The sequence below is a fragment of the Aspergillus pseudoviridinutans genome (genome assembly GCF_018340605.1).
Source record: "Aspergillus pseudoviridinutans IFM 55266 DNA, scaffold_4, whole genome shotgun sequence".
NCBI classification, from domain to species: Eukaryota; Fungi; Ascomycota; class Eurotiomycetes; order Eurotiales; family Aspergillaceae; genus Aspergillus; species Aspergillus pseudoviridinutans.
In genome coordinates this window covers 1701880-1723856 of record NW_025091284.1, presented here as the reverse complement: position 1 = coordinate 1723856, position 21977 = coordinate 1701880, and the positions used below count along the sequence as shown (strand labels likewise).

At 49.6% G+C, this 21977-nt stretch overlaps 10 protein-coding genes and 2 non-coding genes across 12 annotated transcripts; 6 read left to right on the top strand and 6 right to left on the bottom strand.

Moving 5' to 3' along the window:
* Positions 1-384: 384 nt before the first annotated feature.
* On the top strand, positions 385-1001 carry Asppvi_006031 (uncharacterized protein; the record flags this gene model as incomplete). The annotated part of the gene is made up of 3 exons (XM_043301938.1): positions 385-552; positions 603-835; positions 938-1001. The coding sequence occupies 3 exons, from the start codon at positions 385-387 to the stop codon at positions 999-1001; spliced, it is 465 nt and encodes a 154-aa protein (XP_043157873.1).
* A 94-nt stretch (positions 1002-1095) lies between these two features.
* Asppvi_006030 (uncharacterized protein) lies at positions 1096-2358 on the bottom strand (the record flags this gene model as incomplete). The annotated part of the gene is made up of 2 exons (XM_043301937.1): positions 1096-1460; positions 1515-2358. 2 exons carry the CDS (start codon positions 2356-2358, stop codon positions 1096-1098), a joined length of 1209 nt encoding a protein of 402 aa, XP_043157872.1.
* Positions 2359-2769: 411 nt separating this feature from the next.
* On the top strand, positions 2770-4988 carry Asppvi_006029 (Hsp70 family protein; the record flags this gene model as incomplete). The annotated part of the gene is made up of 9 exons (XM_043301936.1): positions 2770-2866; positions 2917-3440; positions 3488-3532; positions 3587-3659; positions 3706-3970; positions 4025-4127; positions 4177-4310; positions 4358-4571; positions 4620-4988. The coding sequence occupies 9 exons, from the start codon at positions 2770-2772 to the stop codon at positions 4986-4988; spliced, it is 1824 nt and encodes a 607-aa protein (XP_043157871.1).
* Positions 4989-5915: 927 nt separating this feature from the next.
* On the bottom strand, positions 5916-6239 carry Asppvi_006028 (uncharacterized protein; the record flags this gene model as incomplete). The annotated part of the gene is made up of 1 exon (XM_043301935.1): positions 5916-6239. One exon carries the CDS (start codon positions 6237-6239, stop codon positions 5916-5918), a length of 324 nt encoding a protein of 107 aa, XP_043157870.1.
* A 1467-nt stretch (positions 6240-7706) lies between these two features.
* Asppvi_006027 (alpha/beta fold hydrolase) lies at positions 7707-8549 on the bottom strand (the record flags this gene model as incomplete). Its single annotated transcript, XM_043301934.1, has 1 exon — positions 7707-8549. One exon carries the CDS (start codon positions 8547-8549, stop codon positions 7707-7709), a length of 843 nt encoding a protein of 280 aa, XP_043157869.1.
* Positions 8550-9532: 983 nt separating this feature from the next.
* Positions 9533-10638, bottom strand: Asppvi_006026 (uncharacterized protein; the record flags this gene model as incomplete). Its single annotated transcript, XM_043301933.1, has 2 exons — positions 9533-10194; positions 10257-10638. The coding sequence occupies 2 exons, from the start codon at positions 10636-10638 to the stop codon at positions 9533-9535; spliced, it is 1044 nt and encodes a 347-aa protein (XP_043157868.1).
* Positions 10639-11860: 1222 nt separating this feature from the next.
* Asppvi_006025 (uncharacterized protein) lies at positions 11861-12874 on the top strand (the record flags this gene model as incomplete). The annotated part of the gene is made up of 1 exon (XM_043301932.1): positions 11861-12874. The coding sequence occupies one exon, from the start codon at positions 11861-11863 to the stop codon at positions 12872-12874; it is 1014 nt and encodes a 337-aa protein (XP_043157867.1).
* A 417-nt stretch (positions 12875-13291) lies between these two features.
* Positions 13292-13411, top strand: Asppvi_r0015. Its single transcript, XR_006253303.1, has one exon. It is a non-coding gene; the product is annotated as a 5S ribosomal RNA (ribosomal RNA).
* A 1079-nt stretch (positions 13412-14490) lies between these two features.
* Asppvi_006024 (uncharacterized protein) lies at positions 14491-15931 on the top strand (the record flags this gene model as incomplete). The annotated part of the gene is made up of 3 exons (XM_043301931.1): positions 14491-14750; positions 14786-15113; positions 15179-15931. The coding sequence occupies 3 exons, from the start codon at positions 14491-14493 to the stop codon at positions 15929-15931; spliced, it is 1341 nt and encodes a 446-aa protein (XP_043157866.1).
* A 707-nt stretch (positions 15932-16638) lies between these two features.
* Asppvi_006023 lies at positions 16639-16726 on the top strand. Its single transcript has one exon. It is a non-coding gene; the product is annotated as a tRNA-Asp (tRNA).
* A 205-nt stretch (positions 16727-16931) lies between these two features.
* On the bottom strand, positions 16932-18153 carry Asppvi_006022 (uncharacterized protein; the record flags this gene model as incomplete). The annotated part of the gene is made up of 2 exons (XM_043301930.1): positions 16932-17466; positions 17516-18153. The coding sequence occupies 2 exons, from the start codon at positions 18151-18153 to the stop codon at positions 16932-16934; spliced, it is 1173 nt and encodes a 390-aa protein (XP_043157865.1).
* Positions 18154-19777: 1624 nt separating this feature from the next.
* Asppvi_006021 (uncharacterized protein) lies at positions 19778-20603 on the bottom strand (the record flags this gene model as incomplete). Its single annotated transcript, XM_043301929.1, has 3 exons — positions 19778-19951; positions 20002-20113; positions 20164-20603. The coding sequence occupies 3 exons, from the start codon at positions 20601-20603 to the stop codon at positions 19778-19780; spliced, it is 726 nt and encodes a 241-aa protein (XP_043157864.1).
* Between the last annotated feature and the right edge of the window lie 1374 nt (positions 20604-21977).

Here is a 21977-nt window from a genome sequence, read left to right as displayed (position 1 = left end):
TCAGATTGACAGGAATTGGTCTCGTGAGGATGGAAGAGTTTTTATCGTAATCCTGTCTGTAATTGGATTTAGTGATCGGTCACTGACTAAGACGATTAATTATATCCAGTCCTTCTCAGGATCTTTAGGTATATGTTGACAGTGTATCCATGGGAATCAGGTCTGCCCTATACGAAGATTAACTAGCCTCCTGATTCAAGGGTTCTGGAGGCTAAGCTAACATAGTACTCTAGTCTAAGTCATAACAAATAGTAACAACCATAGCTGATTCGCTATGTCTCACATGGACTAAGGCGTTCTTCCTTTTCTTAAATGAGGCTCTCATTCCCACATTCAACATCTTAAATCTGTCTACTTACTATCCCTCAACAGCTGTACACCATCATGGCGGGCACTGTCTCCTTCCGCGGAAGAGACTGGATTCACTTCGGCCTGCGCATCCTCTTCTGCGCATCTGCAATCGCTCTTCTGGCCGTCACAGCACGCCTAGCAACAGGATGGGGAGGAGACAATGAGGAACCCCCGATTTTGCTTCCCATCGTTCTAGCCACAGTGCGCCACACTTCTTCTTCTTTTTTTGGCAAAAACTAACCTGACTACAGGCTTCCCTTACGATCGTCACAGACGTCCTCGCTCTATTCTTTCTTTTCCGGTATATCGGCTTCATCACGGCGACGGCCATCCTCGACATCCTCGTCATCATCCTCTGCGCTGTTGGGGCTGTCTCCCTTACAGAGGGTGACTTTGCTTTCTACTGGGGGCTTTACTATCATGATTACCTGTCAATGTCGGGGCAGGCGGAGATTATCGTCTTTGCGTTGAATATTCTTGTCGCGTAAGTGGGCCAGCCCAGTCGCTGAGTATGGATCGAGACTAATGAGGGTTGTTGCAGATGGGAGAGGATTCTTTCGATCATTTTGTGCTCTGTTTCTCGTAGGGGCCGGTTGGTGAATGAGGATGCTAAGGAAGTGCCAGTTCAGGCGCAGGTCTGCTACCAATAGTGTTCTTCTGGATGTCCCTTAATACTGCATACTGCACTTAATGGAAATGCATGCCAACTTCTGGCAGAGCATCTCATCCCAATTTAAAGTTGATTTACAGCGATGTACCCTGTGCCATGACCTGTGGCACCGACAGCCGCCGTCCCTGTTCATCGCAGATCTTGACGACCCTCGGCGTGATCACCATCCCCTGTTTCCCTGGATAATCCCAGAGGAACTCAAACGCACAGGGCTGCGCGAACAGCCACCGACCCAATTCCGCCGCGGCGGAGGCTACGGACTTTAAATGCTGGACGCGCTCTGCCCTGGTATGCGCGGGATTGGCATAGCCAGCGAAAGTGTCGACAAATCTCTCTGCAAGCCTGTCGATAGCATGGTCGTCCACGTCACGAGCGGCCTGCTGATGCTGGTAGAGGTACGCTGTCAGCATACGCCACTTAAATAGCACTTGGTCTGTCTCTGTGATGTGTCAGTTTCCCAACAATCTTTGCAGTGCGTAAGGCGCACGCGTACCTGGTGTTTGATTCGCGATCTGCGGACATGCCGCGTAACATGCAGGCAGGAGTCCCCCCTTTCCTGGCCTGGGGGTGATCTGCTGTAGTAATTCCCGAACAAGGACATGCGTGAGGACACCGCGCTGTCTGCCTGGTTTAGCCAGCAAGGTTGCGATGGGTGACGGCAGGTACGGGGACTCGTAGCTTGCCAGAGACGTAGTCGAGTCATGCGGATTAGATGACGCTCCAGAAGAGTAGTAGTTATCGACGTGGAGACTGGCATGGTCGAAGAGCGTGAGGATCCGCGCGCGTACTGTCTCATCATCGGCAGGTTGAGGAGTATAATGGGAGGATGCAGATGCTCCTAGAGGCAGTGGTGGATGTTGCGGTGGTTTCTCTTCGGGATACTGCTCTGAACGCCCCGCGCCTGCGCCTTTTCTACGCCGACGGAAGAAGAGAAATGCACCCAGGATTGTGAGTGCGGCGGTGCCGATGATGCTGCCGACGATCGCACCAGCTAGAGCGCCGGTGCTCACATTGCTTGGCGACGGAGTAGGTAGACTACTCTGGGTACTATGGGCACTCGCAGTGCTTGACGCAGTGGCGTTGGCGACTGTGCTGCTCGAGCTGAGAGAGATGCTGGAGGGTGTGACAGAGGTGATCTGCGATGGAGTTGAGTGAGAACTTGGCGTAGATGTAGTGGTTAACACTGCTGAGATTGATGAGGATGTCGCTGCGGCGCTCGTCAAGGCTGGTGTGGTCGGTTCCTGACTAGGTAGGGCAGAGGACGACGTCGTGCTCGACGGAGCCCCCCATGGCGTCGTTGTGTCAGTGCTCGAGGAGGACGGCGTAGTGGCGGCCATTCTGTGAAGAGCTTCAGACGGATGTACGCGCACTTTGGGATGGAGCGAGGGATTTGCGTACTCTTATGAAACCAGGCTGTAACCCTGCATGGTTGGAAGTATGCACATCCTCGAATCCGGCTTAGTGAAACAACACATTTCATCAAAGAGAAATCACTCCGGATTCAATCAGGCTGAGATTCACGGTGGTTTTACCACTTTGAGGCTGGTAAACGACCTTGGCTCTTCGCTGATTCGCTAGAGCATCAACCCTGGTCAGGAGGTACTGCGCTGTAGCTGCGCCGCAATTTCACTACAGAGGGATTGCCAACGCCATGACCTTTCCGCCAAGGGTATTTTTCTCCCATATCTCCAGGGGCGTAGGGTCGCAAAAAACCTTGAGTATGGCCAACGTTTCTCCTCTGTTTGACGATGGACGAGAAGGAAGTTGTGGCAATCCATAAATCCTGGGACGATGACTGGAGACCAGATATCGTAGTTGGGGTTGATTTTGGAATGACCTGCACAGGTACGACGTCTCCAATAAGTTTTGGACGTATCAACACTTATGAGTAACAGGAGTCGCCTATTCAATCGGCCCAGAATGGCTTCCCCCGAGGACCATCCAGCGATGGCCGGGAAAGCTCATTAGCGAGTTGGCCAACAAAGTGCCCACTGCGATTGAATATGAATCTGCCTCGCACAATGTCAAGTCATGGGGGTTTCTCTGTAATACTGAGGAGCCAGCCTCGGACATCAAGGAGTATTTCAAGCTGCATCTGGCTCCTGGCAGTCACCCTGACGGAAAGATCACACGGTCAGAAGCACAGCGATGGCTTCAGGACTATATCCGGTGCATCTGCCAGCATGTCACTGCGCATTTCAGAGACACTCTTCCCTCCTTTGCTTCCTGCAAGGTCGAGTGGGTATTTAGCGTGCCCACAACGTGGAAAGATGTTCGTATGGTTGAAGAAACGCGGCACCTACTGCAGCGAGCGGTCAACACGGGCAGTCTGGGGATGTTACCAGAATATAATCGAGCCGTCATTGGGCTCACTGAGGCAGAGGCTGCAGCTGTATATGCTTGCAAGGAACACTATCAGGTGAGATTATCTACGGAACTGCCGTCAATCTGTGTTAAGTGCCGCAGGTGAATGACATCGTCCTCGTTTGTGATGCGGGAGGTGGAACCACAGTAAGTAAAGCTCAATCTGTATGCATCAGTCGTCCGCAGCTGCTAACTGTGGAGGACGTAAACATTCTCCAACTCAAGTCCGGGCGAGGCCAGCCAACGAAGCTCGATCAGTTCGGCAGCGTTGAGGGTATGTTTCTCAGAAGCCTTGGAAGTCTACAGCTGAAACTAGTCAGGACGACCCATTGGCTCTGTTTTTATCGACCGCGGGATGCATAGCCTTATTTGCGAACGGCTATCCAAGGTTCACGACAGACTGGATATGTCTCCGTCACACACGGCATGGAGGATGATCCTCGGTCGATTCCAGAGACTGAAATGCGCGTTCGGTACAGCTGCAGCAGCAAATACCCCAAGTCTCAAATTAGATGTTCCCGGCCTCAAGCCGGGTCCTGACCTCCCCGAGGCAGACATTTATGACGGCCAGATGAGCATTTCTTGGTATGTGTCGGGTGCGCTCACAGGTCGTGTAGAAGGCGATAGCTAATCTGCCAGGGATGATTTGCAACATTGCTTTGACACAAAAATAGCCGAGATGTTTGACTTGCTCGATGGCCAACTCCGACACATGCATGATCGATTCGCAACTGAACGCATTGTACGGTCACCTGCCTAGCTAGTTGCAGACCTTAAACTGACACATCCAGTCATACCTCATTCTGTCGGGGGGCTTTGGAAGCTCACCGTATGTTCGCAAGCGACTGATGGAAAGGTACAGCAGTGAGATTGGGAATGGACACGGCAATACAACAGCCATGCGGATCTTGATGGCCGAGGAACCGTGAGTTTTGTGTCATCTACCCTATTTCCAGTGCTGATGACACAAAGGCAGCTTGCCGTTGTCCACGGTCTAGTCCTGGATCGCATCCAGCTACTCAAGCGAGGTGTCGTCACTTTTGGATCTCGATGCTCTCCGGTCAGCTACGGGATCATTTGCGATCAGCTTTACGTCCCAGAGAAGCACGCGGGAGAGATTATCCGGCGGGATCCGCACGATCAGCTTAGTTATGCAATTGACCAGGTAGATTGGCTGGTTGTCCAGGTACGCAATCCAGTCCAAAAACACTGACATGGGTATTAACAGTAGCAGGGCTCAGCCGTTCCTTCAACCGGGTTCGAAAAAGAGTTTCAGCTGAAGCTGGAGCCCGGCCGGGAAGCTGAGACCTTCCAGGTCCACATTGTCATGTCGATGTATCCGCCCACGCTGCTCCCAAAGAGTATGTCTCACAAGGGGGTCGAGCGAGTATGCACCCTGCACATTTCGACCGAGGGAGTAGACAAGAAGCTCAAGAACCGCCACTGGTATAGCCGAAAGCCGGTGTTCTGGAAGGGTACGTTTAGCGTCAGAGTCGTGGTCGGACCCGCAGACCTTGCGTTTCAATTGTGGTCCAAGGATCAGAGGATCAGGAGCAGCAGTCATCCGCCGATTGCTGTAAAATGGATGTCTGCCGGGGTTTAGCTGTAGTTGATTATAAGGATGGACAAGAAGGGAAGGTATGACCTCGKAGGTATAGTGCTTCTCTTTGGAAATGGATGATACTACTCGCATTTATGTACACTCGTCTGAAAGCTACCTGGTTCGCTCTCTCAGCCATTGACTCGAGTTGATGCCATCGATGCCATCGATGCCATCGATGCCAGTTTGTATCTATTCAGATGCATGTCTAGGGGAGGATGCCTTCGATCATGCACACGTGCCAGATAAAAACAGGAGATATTCTGTTTCGACGTTACTTTCTTGCAGACTAATTCAGAGTCAAGCCCAAAGTTGTTGAGCTTGAAGCCATTATGGAAACAGTTCGTGAACTCCTAATCTCACTGCCATTGACTAAACGAATACTTCCAAGGACATTCCGAAAGCCACAATTGTAATGCTACGTACCGATGGTGACCTCTACCATCATTGAATCTAGCTAATAAATCCACTCCCTTTTTACCACTCCACCCCATTCAAATGTTTCACTTACCCTTTTCCAAGTATTTCGGGCCTAGACAATGTTCATATTGTTTCACATGCCAGTTGCATACGACGTACGACGCATCTAGTAGGAGAAACGCTCCCAAGCTTCACAATATGAGCGGACTGTTTAGCTCCGGCCAATACCGCCACCGCAAGAATGCGAAGATTATGGTGCTCGCGCTCCCGAGAAATCGAGACAACCTGCAATTCTTAGTTGCGTACTTCACCGAATTCACCGAAAGAAGCAACACTTACCTTAGAGTGTAGGAAGCCCCACGAGTACTGCAGCGGCAGCCTCAACAGCAGCTGGCAGGAAACCGCACCCCAAGAGTATGCAACAGCAGGACCAATCTCGGCTGCGAGTGCCAGGTGGCCCGTGACGGAAGCCCACGACCCCAAAGAGGAAGATCCGAAGGAGGTTATCTCTCACCAGCGGCATGTGTGTCCTCTCCTTTGCGAAAACCGAATCGCCGCGTAGATGACTGCGAAGTTGATGGTGAGACCGGCTAGGACGACACCCCGTTCGATCGTGTTAGGAGACGGGTGTATCAGCCCGTAAACCACTTCCCAGGCGACGTTGCTGCACAGGGGCATGATTGCCATTCCGTAGGTTCGATCTTGAAATGACTTGTGCAATATCCCAGTGTAGTTAATCGCCCAGCCGACTCCCATAAGGAGGATGAAGACGTCAACAGTTGGCTTAACAGCCTGGTAGGCTGGCAGTGCATTGGCATCATCAAAGCCATCCATCTTTGTAATCTCTTTTCAATTGCCGAGCTCAGTAATCCCACAGATGTGCGGTTTGATAATTGTAGGCGTGCGGACTGGTGCGGGTTCTGCAAAGACAGCTTTGAGTGCGGGATCAGTAATAACTTTGAAGTACTCGGTAATGATATGAATAACCAAAGATCTCGAGACTCGCTACTGTCAATTTATTATCCAAAGTTTGCACATATGCTATAGATGCAACACAACACCGGCCTTTGGGGGATGTTACATTTCGACCTTGATCCAACTACAAGGTATCGTCAAACAGCACATGCTGTCATCTCAAGCAAAATTGACTCTGGTGGATGTAATACCGTCATCATTACTTGACTGCATTCCGTACTGCTACTCGCCTTAAGAAGTGGTCGCCCCCTTCAGTCCTTTCCGGGGAGATACTGAACCCTCCTTTATTCTTGTACTGGCCAGACTTGTCTCGCAAAATGTACTCGCAAATTCCCTGGGACCTCACTATCCACGATCCTCTGACCGGCCGGCTCTTAGTGCTGTACATGCTTACCCATGCCGTGATCGTAGCGATTCGTCTCATCACCGAGCGAAGGAGCTCGAGCCAGCACTACCACCTCCCTGGAAAGAAACAGTCTGCTACCATAACCCCAACGAATGTCCATATAGCTACATTCGTCAGATCTACGACCATCACCACTGGTCACTCTTTATCAAAAGACTAATCGCCAGGCTTCCCTGACTCCTGATTCTCCTAGCAATAAAGAAGGTCACGAAACCTCGGGCATGAATGCAAGCAACGCAGACCTTTTCTCAATGACTCATGTGGCGATCCGGAGCCGGGAAGGTGGTGCACGTTAAGTTCCCTTCAAACATAAAAAGGCTGTCAAGTCTCGTAGACATGGACTGCAGATAAACTACGACTGCTATCAGGAGCATGTTAGCGAGTATATTGTAAGATAAAGCAATAGGCAATCGCCTTATTTCAGTCCCTCCAACCCCTCCCGAACTACCAGTGTCCACCAGCCATATCGACGATCCGTGAGTAAGAAAAGAAGAAACACAAAATCAGTGTCAGGAATGTATGATTTAGCTACTCTTGGCATCACTGATATGCCCTTCATTATATTCAGTTATACTGGTTCTAGCACATACGACCATAGGGTGTGAAAAACAGGTTTTCCCGTCCGCTCAGCCGTACATAAGCCACACGCGCTATGCCCATGCTAACGATAAAATTAACTTAGCTCGACAGAGAAACGGGTGGTCGCCGCCCTACAGTCATTTGACTTTAAGTGAGAAGGGTGAGTATACAAGAAACAGGGCTATTGTCAGCCTCCCTCGCACGACAGCGCTAGACCGAAGTGGAAATATGGTTCAATATCGTTGATCGCATGGGCATAAACTCAAACACACAACCCCTTGCTATTTGCATCCCTCATTCAATCTGATCTTAATATAAACTATATAATCTTCCTAGATATTTCACGCACCCAAGAATAGCTCAATTTGCTTCGCGTAGATCTCCGGAACCTGGTAGAGATGGCCGTGGCCTGCGTCCGGGTAGAGATGCAGCTGCGCGTTACGTAGCTGCTGCAGTAAGATGTAGCTGTTGGAAGTTGGGGTCATGATGTCAGCTTTCCCATTGGTGACCAACACGGGCGTGTCGACTTGCTTGAGCTTTTCGAAAAGCTCACTGTCCGCCGCAAACTTTCCAATCGCGGCCTGCTGCGTTGCGGCACCAGCTTGGTCAAGGAACCCGCGCCATTGTTCACCCTCGACCTGACGCTCCTTTGTTCTCTCGAACCACGCATGACCGAGCGCACGACTCGTGGAAGACGGGTAGAAGAAGAGTTTCAACATATCTTCTTCTGAGGGCACGGCTCCGCCCGCAATTTCCATGATCTCAGGATCTCCAAAAACCACACCTTCCGTGTAACTTGACTGAGTTCCCGCGAGGATCAGCTTGTTCACTAGGCGAGGATGGCTAACAACGATGTATTGGGCAATCATGCCACCCAAAGAGAAGCCGAGGATGTCGACTTTCGAGACGCCAATGCTGGTGAGAAAATCCACGACCGTTGAGCCCATCGCTTCGAGGGTGTCTTGGACAGCGCCTTCACTGTGGCCAACGCCAGCATTGTCGAACAGGATCACCTCACGATTTTCGGCAATGGTATTGATGAGCAATGGATCGATAAGGTCCATGGATCCGCGGAAATGAGTGAGGAAAATTAGGGGAACACCACCCAGTTTTCCGAAGCGTCGGTAGCCAAGTTTCACCCCCTTGACGGAGGCAAAGAGCGTCGGGGTAGTTTGAAAGGTCATTGAAACGGGCTTGTTATGTTCTTTCTTTTCTCTTTAAGATATGGAGCTCGTGTACGAGTAGAGGATCAAATGACAGGAAGACTAGTGATCCAAATATAGCGACGCTTGAAGGGTTTTATATATCAGGACTTGTACGCAGCATGCTTCAAAGCATTGTGCTGTGAGCACCACATCATTCGAGTCTTTCGGCGCCATATCCGTTAACTCCGTACATTTTCCTAGGAAAATAAAGCCTGGTCATCAATTGAGGCAGAAAACACTTGAGTGGTTAAATCCGTACCCGAGGTTCGGGGCGTTGAATAATCATGAATTAGTAATGAAAGATCATCCTGGGTGGGTAACGTTGGTCTGTGGACTTTTCCCATAAACTCCGGGCCCACTCTATGCAAGTTGGGTAAGGGGCTTGAAGCCTTTGGAAGTCTAAATGGACGTGCACAGAGACGAGAACCAAGGTTTCTGCCTCAGAAGCCACCCCTACGCGTCCGCAGGCCACTGAAGGTGACAATGCACAGCGTTAAGTATTGAATAAAGATCTCAGGCCATACAAAGGCTTAAATCTCATTTGAGATTTCTTGAGGATTTGTCTTTGCTGAGAGACCTGTATTGGGGGTCAAGGCCATCGGCCTCTTTTACCTATACTGGCTTCTCCCTTCCGCTCTGTTCTCCACCACTTGTACAATAACTTCGTGTTGCCCATAGCTTTTACATTAAACCCAATGGACAAAAAATGGCATCCAAGCGTAATTGGATCACTATACAGGTAGAGACTTGATAGCGACTCAGCGACCACCAAGGGCAAAGCTAAGTGAAAAGAACCAAAGCGAACTATCAGGAGCAGTGTATTATTGAGTACAATCTAAGGACAAGATACCAGGTTGCCCAAGGAGAAGACAACGGTAACCACGACTATGGAATTACAGGAACTAATAGAAGATACAGACGGCGACGGTGGTGGCCTCTCATCTCAGTAAGACCCCTAAAGGTCACTTGCCAGCGCGCTGATTTTGCCACGACAAATAGTGATCTTTCAGCAGCTGCTCCGCTGGACGGTATGAGAGCCCCAGCTCCCTGATACTCTTGCTGTTGTTGACCTTGTAGGAGATGCCGATGTTTCGTGACACCCATTTCATGGGCAGGCCGATGAAGGGTCCTGCGGCGAAGACAAGGAGTTTCGGAAGATTGCGCGTGGGCAAAGACTCGGGCTTGTGATGAATTCCCCTCACGTAGTTTGCCATATCCAGCAAGCAAATACTGCGGTCACTGGCGATGATGTACCTCCCCTTGGCAGAGGGACTTTTTCCTGCTCTGATGTGCGCTTCAGCCACATCCCGCACATCTGCCACAGGGTAGTGTAGCTCCGGAACCCCCGAGCGATTCTCGCCCTTGTACATAGCATCCAGCATGAACAGGCTACCGGATGCGGAGTCGGAGGTGAGTGACGGGCCGAGGACGAGGCCCGGGTTGATAACCACAAGGTCCCAGCGTTCCTGAGCGTCACAAATTTTCCAGGCCTCACGCTCAGCGACTAGCTTAGAGTAGCTATAAGGACTGTAGGTGGCAGTGCTCGTCGTATTCCAATAGTCTTCAGACAAGGTCTTGTCCTTCATCTTGAGGATATCCCAACTATCACCGTACATGGCCGCGACTAGGTTAAGGCGTTATGAATTAGGCATACGCTTAGAGAAACAGATCGGAAGTTCCACTTACTGGATGACGTTAAAACGACGCGTTTAACGCTCTCGGTCTTGTTCACAGACTGTAGAACATTGTTCGTGCCTTGAAGAGCAGGCTCGACGCATTCTTTCATGCCGTTTTTGATTTGTTGTGGGACTAAGAACGGCGAGGCGACGTGGTAGACAACCTCACAGCCCTCCATCGCTTGCAGGAAAGAGCCATCCTTCATCAAATCAGCCTCAAAGAGTTTCAACCTGCCTGGATACGTCTGTTGCATATCAAGCAGGGGCTTGCACTTCGAAAGGTTCTTCAGGCTGCGGACAGTGGTGTTGACGAGATCACCCCTTTCGAGCAGACATTTTACCACATGAAGGGCAATGAAGCCGGAGCCTCCTGTAACAAGCGATTTTTGCATTGCCGCTGTCTTCAATTTGTGCACTCTCACTTCACAAAGTACCAGATCTTGGCTGCAGATGGATGTCCAGATATCGTTTGATCACTTTGATGATTCCTCTTCTCGCCGTGACGAAGCATCCTTTTATCGGCGCCAGGAGAGGAAGATCGCCGGAGATAAACGGATGTAAGGAGATATTTAATGTTTGTAGTTCAGAGAGGTCTTCAGATTAGCGGCGTCAGCAGAACTTGAAGACTGAAAGATGGATCAGCCGGGAGGGTGCGCTACATGGCGATCTCGATTGCAAAGGCCGGAGATAAAGTACGATTGAGTAGAGCACGAGAAGTCCAAATTAGTTTGAGGCGTACGATATGGCAATACCCTACGGCTCAATGAGCCTGTACGGCTTTCTATCGCCATTCCCAGCCCTGAAATTGCCACCAGGTGGGTCACCTAGGCTGGATGGAGCAGTCTCTGAAGATATTTTGGTAATCCACTAAGTAAGCTTATCAAAAGTGAGGCCTATATGTGTGATTAGTGATCAAAAAGTGCTACATACGTTGGTAGGGTAATTCATAAGCGAGTGAGACACCCGGAAACACCACCTCAAACACGATAATTACAACTTCATATCTTGACAAGCATATCTCTGTATAACAATTTATATGATCTTGATAGCAAACCTAGCCCACTTCTACGGTATAGGAAAATTATTTTCAGTAAGGATGGTAACATGCTTATTCGTGTCTCAACCGTCATGTTTACACTCTTCAATAATCAATCCACGTGGGGTGCGATTTAAAGTTTAACCTTAAAGTGGGCCGAAAAGGCCTCATCTAAGGTAAAACCAGCCCCACGCCACACGTCACGCCTTACGGTGGCTCTGAAAGCATATCGTTGGCAAGGTGAAGTAACTGTTGAATTACGGAAGCACGCCGAAACCCTAAAAAATCTGCCTCCGAGTAGTCATGATAGGCGCGGTTCCATCGATCACTCATCAGACGCTGAGACTCGGGGAGTCTATTCATCCGAGACGGCGTTTATTCAACGGAGTTAAGGCTGGAGGAGAGTTTGACTTACTACTCTCATTAAAAACATTTCACCATTCGCTACTTAAATGCAGTTATCCTGGGCAGGCAGGCAGGCTGTTAATTAGAGATTCCTCCAATGTCAAGGTCTTGAGCATCATCAGTTTTTGACCTTCGAACGTTCGGTTCCCTTGCTCTCGTCATCGACCCATATAATGTCGGAAGGACTTATTTTCGTTACCGGAGCCTCCGGGTTCATCGGTTGCGCTACAGCACTCGAGGCCCTGAAGGCCGGGTATCGGCTTCGTCTGAGCGTCCGAAATGAAGCTCAGGTCCCGAAGATCAGATCAGCCCTCTCGCCTTACTCGGATAACGTGGAGTTTATCGTTGTTCAAGACATTACCAGACCAGACGCCTTCGCCGGGCATCTGGTCGGAGTCGACTATGTTCTGCATATTGCTTCGCCTCTACCTAAGGGAACGACGAAGGAGGACTACTTCCCTGGCGCTATCAGCGGGACTACAGCTATTCTTTCTGAGGCGGCCAAGGTTGCGAGCATCAAGAGGGTCGTCATCACCTCTTCCATTGCGTCTTTGGTGCCTCTTGGCGGTGTGCCTTCGGATGATCCAATCAGCGAACACAATGACAATTGGAACACTACTATCTCTGCTGATCTTCCGGTTTTCGAATCCTCGGCAAATCCCCACCCGCTGATTCTCTACCAAGCCAGCAAGCTGTTGGCACTGGAGGCAGCTGAATCCTTCGTCTCGACCTCTAGCCCGGGCTTTGACATGGTCACAATCCATCCCTCTTTGGTGTGTGGACCGGATGTTCTCCAGTCCTCTCCGGCTGAAGTAGGTGGCAGTAATGGGGTGCTGTTCGGTGCAGTCATGACTGGGGAGGTTGTACCTGATCCTAGTGCTTTGACACTTGTACACGTCAACGATGTCGCCGAAGCACATATTAAGGCATTGAAACCCAGCGTCTTGGCCGGCAGATACCTGGTCAGCTCCCCCGGTGGGGTTAGATGGTCTGACATTGTGGCCATTCTGAAGAAGAAGTTCCCGGGAGAAAATTTCAAGCTCAAGGAGGAGGCGGAAGGTCAAGGTTGGAACGTTGACACGACCAAGGCAGAGAAAGGCCTTGGTCTCAAGGCACGAGGATTGGACGAAATTGTCGGAGACACTGTGGAATTTCAACTGCGGTTGTTGAAGAACTCCAAAATCTAGGCACATGGTCGATATTGCTGGCCTGATGACATCGTGGGGAGACACTAACTTATATAGATACCATGGATTCTTGTATTAAGATAGAGGGGATCATAAAGAACTGAATACATGTACATTCTGGTTTCTGTTTTTACATCAATTTTAGCACGCATAAGTCTGTCGAGTCTCGTAGCCTTGGACTGCAGATAATCTACCACTGCTACCAGGACCGTGGTAGCGGGTATATTGTAGGACAAAGCAATAGGAAGTCGCCTTATTCAGCTCCTCCGGCCGCTCCTGAACGACMCAGTGTCCAATCGATACTGAGGATCCGTGAATGAAACACGAAACAAAACATCTTCAGCTTCCAGAGTAGATGATTTAGCCATTTATAGGTGCACTAGTATCCTTATCATATTCAGTTCTCATAATCCTAGCACATACGACCATAGGGTGTGGAAAACAGGGCTTCCCGTCCGCTCAGCCGTACTTAAGCCACACGCCGGCCGGTTAGTAGTTGGGTGGGTGACCACCAGCGAATCCCGGCTGTTGTATGTTTTCGTCTTTTTTGTTATATTTCGTGATGTTTTTTAATGGCCTTGACGGAAGTGATGAAGATGGCACTGCAGAGAGGAAGTGCAGTCTAGTCCCCTAAAGAGTCGTGCGTGGCCAGAAACAAGGTCCAACACGTGATGCGTTAGCCCTAACCCATCAAGCATCGAAACTTATATTGGCATAGCCAGATGAAGGCGGTTGTAGATGGGCAGTAGTTGCTTTTTGTTTTATACTTGCTAGTAAAGTTTCTCCTCACTGTGCTCTGTCAAATGCTGGGAATGGAGGACTCGGATTCTGGACATTAGTCCGTAATCAGATAGGATTAGGAGTGAATCTTGACCTACCCTAGTCTAGTGAGTAGTGACTCATTTCCATAGGAACTACCTTAGTCAAAGTACCTACTATGCTGTAGGCAATTTATGGCATCCTTCTACTAATTCACTACTAATGTAACCAATTAATTTAAAATTCCAGGGAGTGAGTCCTAGATGAACCATCAAAGTCCTGTAGTAGTGGATATCTGAAAAAACTCCTTTTGCTATGTGTATGCTGTTTTGCATGGCGAATTTTATGCTTGGCTAATGCTAAAAGAAAAGACTAAACTAACAGACATTGTCTGTAATCCCAGTTGTAGCTACTGCACCTTTGTTTAGGATCATCGACATAGGGGTACGGACTATCGATACCAAGTAGAGTTCGGGCTAATAATAGCGCGGCTTTACAATGCACTGAAGGTACAAAACCGGCCAAAATAAAATCTCCTCTTGCGCGTCACGTAGCGGGTGTTTGGCATTCATCACATCTAAGTTACTTATGGGTGCAGGGGTCAACAAGTACATAAACAACAACAATTCTAATGTCTGGCAATAGACAAGTGCTCGCATTGACGTACAGTTCCCCCTGAATCATCTTGAGGGGTGTCAGACCTGCAGGCCGATTGCCGCCCTTGTTCAGCGAGGATTCTCTTGACGAGACGAATTGCCTCTCGAATCCATAACTTGAGAACCCACCAATCCGAGTCCAACGAAACAAGAACCGAGTATTTCAGCACAAAAGACGAAAATATCAGACCAGAAAGCAAGATGGGGTTGAGCAGTGAACAACTGGTTGAACAGGCACGCTGTAGGGACGCAGAGTTCCCCCCAACTCCATGGCGGTGGATCGACGGACCAGGGTTTCGTGTACCCTGGGAAGCATCTAACCGAGTAGACATGGATGGGATGGCTAGGTGGTGGAAGCTTGTGGACGCCGTCTGGGACTACGATGTATGGGGATATCCGCCCGCGTTCACACGGTTATCGGATGCGGTTGTCTCCAAGCTTCTCCTCAAGAAATTGCCACGGTTCGCTCTGAGAACTGGCCATTTGACTTCAACAGCAGAGGCCAAATGAGGTTCGAGCGCGAACCGCAGGGTCCAGCGGTGTGGATTGAGCGCAAGGGCCGATACTACTATCCCGAAATTGGAGGGCGATATGTCCTGGGCGGGGAAATAGCAAGAATGATGGATTCTTGGTTCATTGAGCCACCATCGTATGATACCAGGAGGGATTCGATCTACTTTGGGCGTGTCGAGGTGCCCAACTGGGTAAAGGACCAAGGCGCCATCATCATCTCGTCGCGGGGTGTTACGGGTCTGACATTCGATGATGAGGACCGCGTCTCTTGGGATGGCATGTCGGTGACTCCAGTTATTTGGACCAAGGAAGTGAGCCTCGAATGCCCTACCAGCCTTACGCGAGACACTGTTTTCACTGAGGTGGAAACCGAAAGTGGCCAAGTTGTGATCCTAGTGTCGCTTATGGTCCAGATGAGGAACCAGAAGACGCTCATGACTCCAAAAAGATAATCCACGTGAAAAAGGAGGAGGTTAAAAGGGAGGCCGTGAAAAAAGAGGTCATGAAAAAAGAGAGAATTGCCATCAAGTCGGAGGCGGTAAATGGAAGCCAGAGACTTCACCTTCCGCGTACGCCCAAGCGGAAACCAGAGTCCCAGGTCAACAGTCGCAGCAAACGTAGCAAAGCCACGTCGAGTGATTTTAAAGAAGAGGACGCTCCGATCAAGTCAGAGGCGGTAAATGGAACCTCCGAACTTGACCTTAAGAATGAACCTGCTACCAATCCACCTATCACCACCCCTCAGCAACAGTCTTCAGCACACAACCAGACTCCCCGTATACTCAAGAGGGAACCAGAGTCCCACATCGTCACCGGTCACAACAGACGTGGCAGAGCTAGGTCAAGTACCTTGATCCAGGGCAGCAGGACTGAATCATGGGTGGAAATGGCGTCCACGATGATCCGCCAGGCAGTCTCTGCGGACAGGGAACATCAGGCGCTGATTCGAAGTATTCGCGAGGACGTCAAATCTCTTCAATCCAGAGTTGATGCTTTGAAGGCGTCAGCACCGCTGCCTAAAGCTCTAGAGGATGTCCGGAAACTCATGGCTGAGCACGAAGACGACGAGCTGGGGACAGAGCAGATCGCGAGAACGATGCAAACCATCCTGCAGAAGCTCCCTTCTTGATTTCCACGAGATATCCCTGCAGTCCATGAGTATGTTGATAGCAGGCGCGAGTATGTCACCTTCTTGATCTACACTTCAGAGGCCTGGATGGGGACGATCAGCCATAATTCAAATATATGCACAAAACCCATCATCAAACCAAAGGAAGTATGAATTTGATACACACTGAAGAATAGCCCAATAGTACTGTATTCTAGTGTATTGTATCCTGTTGTTTTGCAGTTCGCAGATAGCAACAGCCTGGAAAGGAGAGAGAGCTCGTACTTTGATTAGGAGACTGATGCAAATGAGCAAACCAAAGATTGGAAGCTAGCAAAGCGGAAGAAGCAAGTACATAGCTCAGTCATACTGTTTACTGTCAGCAATTCGTTCGGACACAGCCAGCACAAATCTATTCAGGTAGTACGAGACGGCGACGTGATAGACCACTCTATACACACAGGACGCATTCTCACTATCAGTATCCATGACACCTTTAACCTCATCACTAGATATGGTATGTCAGGCAGCATTTTCCAAGCGCTGATGGCTTGAGGAGAAGCAGGTAAAGAGATAGAACCTTGATCCGATTTTGTCAATGAATTGGTGTTCTGGTCAGCGTAGTGAAGTGGAGAACATGGCTGGGACATCAAGCTGGAGATCTGGCTCACTGGAAGGTACAGAGCATTAAGCTCATATAAAAAAATAAGGTGAAACCGCCCAAGAAATCCTCGATGGTCTAACGGTCATGATTTCCGCTTGTCACTCCAAGGAGAACGAGCGCGGGAGACCAGGGTTCGACTCCCTGTCGGGGAGATTTCTTTTTCTTTAATATTTATACTCTCTTTTTCTTTTTTTCACTCCTTTCTCTTTTTCAGGAGAGTCATATTTATGTTCTGATTCCCTTGGTATTTTATTATTGCGCTTCCAAGGCGTTAATTGCATCTTCTTCAAGGATTTGTTCATTTGAATGCGAAAAGGCAACATGTAAGAGATATCTCGCTTACTCCGCTATATAAATCTACAGATAAACCGCATTCCAGATCTCCGACAATCTTCCATCCCATGTTGTGAAATCGTCTACTCGCACCAGCGAATACCCTGAATCTTCCAACTGACGCCCATTTTTCGCCTCCCATCGCCTCCCAGCAGCGGAAAAATCGCCAAACCAGCTATCCTGCAGCCCAATCTCGAGCTTCTCCCACTGTCGGGAAGACGCCAGCTCCGACCAGGGGCGAATCCAGGCTTCATCCAGCTCTTCTGGAACGGTTCCTGCTCGCGGAGTGCAGCTTTTGTTCAAAATATGGATAACCAAGCGCAAGCGCCGGACGCCAACGTACGCTAATCGCAATGTCCGGAAGAGTGTCTGGTATGTCTCCCACTCCTGGTCGGACATTGTTGACGGTGTAGTTGCCTTTGCGACGTGCAGAATGTCTATTGAAGCGATGCGCGATAAGTGTGACGGCGCAATCATTTTCGGCAATCGACATAACTTGACCGATGAGGAAATGAGGAATGTATTTGTGCTGTAGAGAAGTGGAAGTGCTTCTAGGTATCTGGGCCACAGTCAGCTCGATTCGCCGATTGTAGAACATTTTCGCTCACGCTTTTCGGCACACTCGTAGCCACGCCACGCCTTTCAGCTTGTGCCGCGATAACTCTCGTCGTCCAATCCGCTTCGGATCCTCGAGATCATTCATACGACACATGTCTCCAGGGTTTGGATGGTCCTCTTCATCGCAAACCCGATGCCACCAGCGCCATTGGTCTGGCGGTCGCTTATCTCTCCGACGGTAGCCCGGCGCATAGCCGAAATCGTATTCGAGGTGGACCGACCGGCCACCAAACAGCTCAATGTATATTCGTTGACGAATTTCTTGGGGTAGACGAGAGAAGAATAGACTCTGGTCCTGGGGCAGCGTGCTGTTATTGTTCAAGTCGAGAAAATTAGTAGTTGACGTATTGATGGCTGTGAGGGTGTTGCTCCTGCTCCGGATAGTCGCAAGCTCCTGATCGGGAGGAGTCAAGGGTCTTCGAGGCGGAGGAAGAGGCATTGCCTTGAAATCGCGACTGTTGCCATTTTGCTTGCACGTTTCATGATAGATCCCTACCCGAGCCAGAATCGTTCGCGGGTCTGATTGTGAAGGGTGTTCTTCCGGTTGGTCTTTCTGTCGATCTTTGCCCTTCTCTTTCTCTTTCTCCTTATCTTTATTGCGAAAGCGCTGGAAGAATTGAAAGGTCATGGTGGGGGTTGAGGCGGAACAGGTGGTCTGATCCGGTTGTTGGATGTTGATTGAATTAGATGATTGGAAACAAAGACATCGGGGACGTTTCACATAATAAATGAAGGGCGCAACCGGCGATTATGCGGGTAACATGACGGGATGTTTCTTCGACCGACCGTGCAATTGGAGGTGGATCACTGTTTTATTTGACGAGGCTCAGACACCTATCCAGATAAACACGAATAGATAATAATGCATGAATGTATGATGGGTAACCGTGTGCAATGAAATCATCGTGTGATGTCTGGAACTCGGGATCAACAGGGGCAGTGTCGGACTTGTGGAGCTGCCAATTTGCGCCAGGTAAATAGCCCGCCTTCTCAACAAATGAAATCAATAACCAACGGTCTCGATGGAGTCTCGAAGTGTCTCCTACGCCAGTTAGAAAATTTTACACATGACAATGGCTGTCAGCTAGGGTCTAGGGATGGTCATTCCTGCGTCCCGATCATTAGCCATGAATCTACTTCCAAGCCTTGACTCGCATCGTGCCATTGCCAGGCTCCCTTTAGGCTTTTACCAGAGTCCAGCTGCCCAAGTCTATTAAAGTCTTCCAGAATAACTTAATGGATTAGCAAATGATGTCATTTCTCGTATCCTAGGTTTCCACTCGACTGGAAAGATCTCCCTTCTCCTTTTATCCTCGTCCCGACTGTGAGTCCCAAGCAGCCGGCTCCGGTTCAGCCACAACGTTCACTCCTCAAGCAAGTGGTGTCGCCTATTTTCCGCGTCTGCTTGACTATCTGCTCCCGGCAAGCCTGGTGACATCCCCTGACCCGCGGATCGTCAATGCCATGAACTCTGGATCGGCGAACTCGGACTTGCTATGAAACAGGACCCCATATTGGTAGTGAACCTACTTAGATACGCTAGGGCACTACCCACAGCAGAACCTAAAGCCCCCGTTGGGCTCCGTAGCTGCTGAAGAATGCCGATCCTTGAGCTACGCTTCTGGCCGCCGACGAGAAAAGTATGCCCGAACTCGTTCATTTGGGTTGGGTCGTCCGTACAGCATGGTCCAAAGATTTTCGTCAAGAGCAATGAATCTGCATTGGCAGATCCTCAGAGTTGCCAAGATACTCTCTATAGACCTGAATCTAGGCCACAAGCGTGAGAGAAGATCAATGCGGCCCTTGGGTGATCAGGAGCTTCACATCAATTCGTTTTTGTAACAGGAGATAGACGCAGTACGGATCCCTTGACAAACGCAAACTGGGCAGCATCCCGAATGCGACATAACTTCGATCTCCTTCAGACCATTCAAAGTATAGGGATCGTATGGGGGTCGATGGTAATGGGTGATTTACCAAAGAAAATATGATGGAATCCGAAAACATTTGAACCCGGAACATTCGGTCCACTGGGAACACAATAGTCGGAGGCAGGACCATATATGCCTTCTGAATAGTGGGAGAAATGATTGTTGATATAGATAAGGTACCTTACGCCAATAAGAAAAAATTGCACGTGGCATTAGCTGTCTGCTTCGATTGTGGTTTACTACCATAGGTCTAAATCACACCTATTTAGGCGGCGCTTTTAGCCACCAAGTTAATTGCAAGCAAATTGTACCCGAAGTTGTTCATCTGAGCAGGTTCGCGCGTGCGCCATGGCCCAAACGTTCCATGACGAGGAATGAATCCGCCCTGGCCTCCTCTCCTCCAAGATACCCTTTGTAGGCCTGGGTGTAAGCCGCAAACGTCAAGAAGATCTCGTGTCGGTCCTGGGAGACCAGGAGAAGGCTATGAATGGGAAGCTTATCAGTATAGGTTCACAAAATTTGGCAAGTCTCTCTCCGTAACCTACTGATTGTTGAATGCCGGGAGGCTGCGGTCCCTCCGGCATGATGTATGCTACCGTCCTCTTATGTCGCATCCTTTTCTTGGGCTCAACAATAGAAAGAGGGGCCACCGTCTTGCTAACCCGCAAAACCCCGTCGGTGACAGTGTTATTATCCCCTTTCCTAACATCGGGTGAAAGATGTCGTATTGAAGACCCACTCGATCGGGAGGCCGAATCACCAGCCCCGTCAGGCATTGTAAAAAGACGACCGGCGCGGCGTTCGGGGTCGCTTCATCTTCCGATCTGGAAGATCCTTCACGGTTTCGAGCGGCTTCTTCCCCCCTGGACTCGACGTGGTGTCTGACCGACAACGCAGACGTTTCGGGGCTGGGGGACCAATTTCTGCCCGATACCTGTCGTGGATCCCTTCTACGGTCATCGACTGTTCCTGCAGCCGTCTGGCTGCGATGAAGGTCCCGCTCGTGCTGCTCCTCAGTACGGTTGATCGGCGTGTCTGTTTTCACCGCTTGAAGATTCCCATCCTGGGGATTCCCGAAGGATATCGCTCGCTTTATCAAAACAGCCCGAAGTTTTCCCCCGAACAGGTTGGAATCTTTCACGACCATTAAGCGCATTAAGCCCAGGGGCGTAAATACGCAGCATCATAAATTTGCTTTTGCGTCACCTGGGAGGCTGATTTGAACATCTCCTTGTGCAAAGTGTTGATTGTCAGCTTATCGAGCTTTGCTCGGGCAACTATAATTTCCCTCTCCGCCAAGGGCTCTGGAATATCGAAACCTGGGATATCCAAGGGGTGTCCTGGCCCTGGACTCGGAGGAGAATGACTTAGACATTCCGGCAAGATTAATCTGATTCAGATGAAGAATGATACAAACAAAAGAAAGTATCAGGAGGAAGTCCTTAAAGAGGCCTTCAAATCTTCTTGAATAGAGAATCCAAAATCGAACGGTCAAGAGTGATGCCTAGGTAAGTGACAGTTTGTCTGGAGTGAATATGACAGTCTATCAGGAGTGAATTAGAATATTCATCTCCGTAGACTATGAGTACTGGACATTAGGTATTCACGATGGCCTTTTATTCTTTCGCCAGATGGGCGCGGGACATGCAATTATACCAGTATGGCTAAAAGAGTAAGTGTAAGTGTACCTGCGATGGGTTGTATTGACGAGATATCATTGAGGCAACTGACAACCACTCGCACTTGTGTCTACACTAAACCCTGTCTACCTACCAGGCACGGCTATTTATTACTAAAGATATCTCTTCCCTTTTGGTGTCTCTTCAATCGAAGAAGTGTGCAGAGAAGAAGGTAGCCCATGCAAAGGCTGTCGAAGTAATGGACGAGCTCTACGATCTCATGAGGGTCCGGGTTGATGCAGAATAATGGACAGGCAGAGCTGCGCCATGTTTGATCGGTGCAGGATCTTTGAACGTACAGAAAGGCACCTGGTTTCTTGATCTCATCGCCTGTTGCCATGCAGATCGAATTTGAAAGGCATGCGTAGCCCTGGCCGCAACAGGTCGCTTGCTTTGTGGAGTCTTGACATGGTGTGTCCTGTGGTGCGACACTGCCGTCTAGATAGTAGCACACTGAGAGAGAGGGACTCGGAAAAAGAAGCCATAATATGGCTGAGAAGAGGGTGATGTTAAGCCGGAAGGACTTCATGAGGCATTTGGTGTATCATTCATTATGGCATCATCAGTTCTCATTACAGAGTCATCATTATGCAAAGCCTGAAGTCAAGTTATTCTCATCATAAGAGAGTCTGCTGCGCCCCCTTATTATCATTGTGATATGTGTACTCCCCAAGGAACGAAAAGAGGGTTAAAATGGCGCTGTTGGCGCTGTAATTTACCGACCGAATGGATGAGGCTGTTGACATGCAGGGTTCTTATGGTTGGGCTCGCTGGAGCGTTGTACTGTAAGACCGTTATTCGCTGGGCTGCCCCAAATCCAAGACCCTTAGTATGCTGGTGCG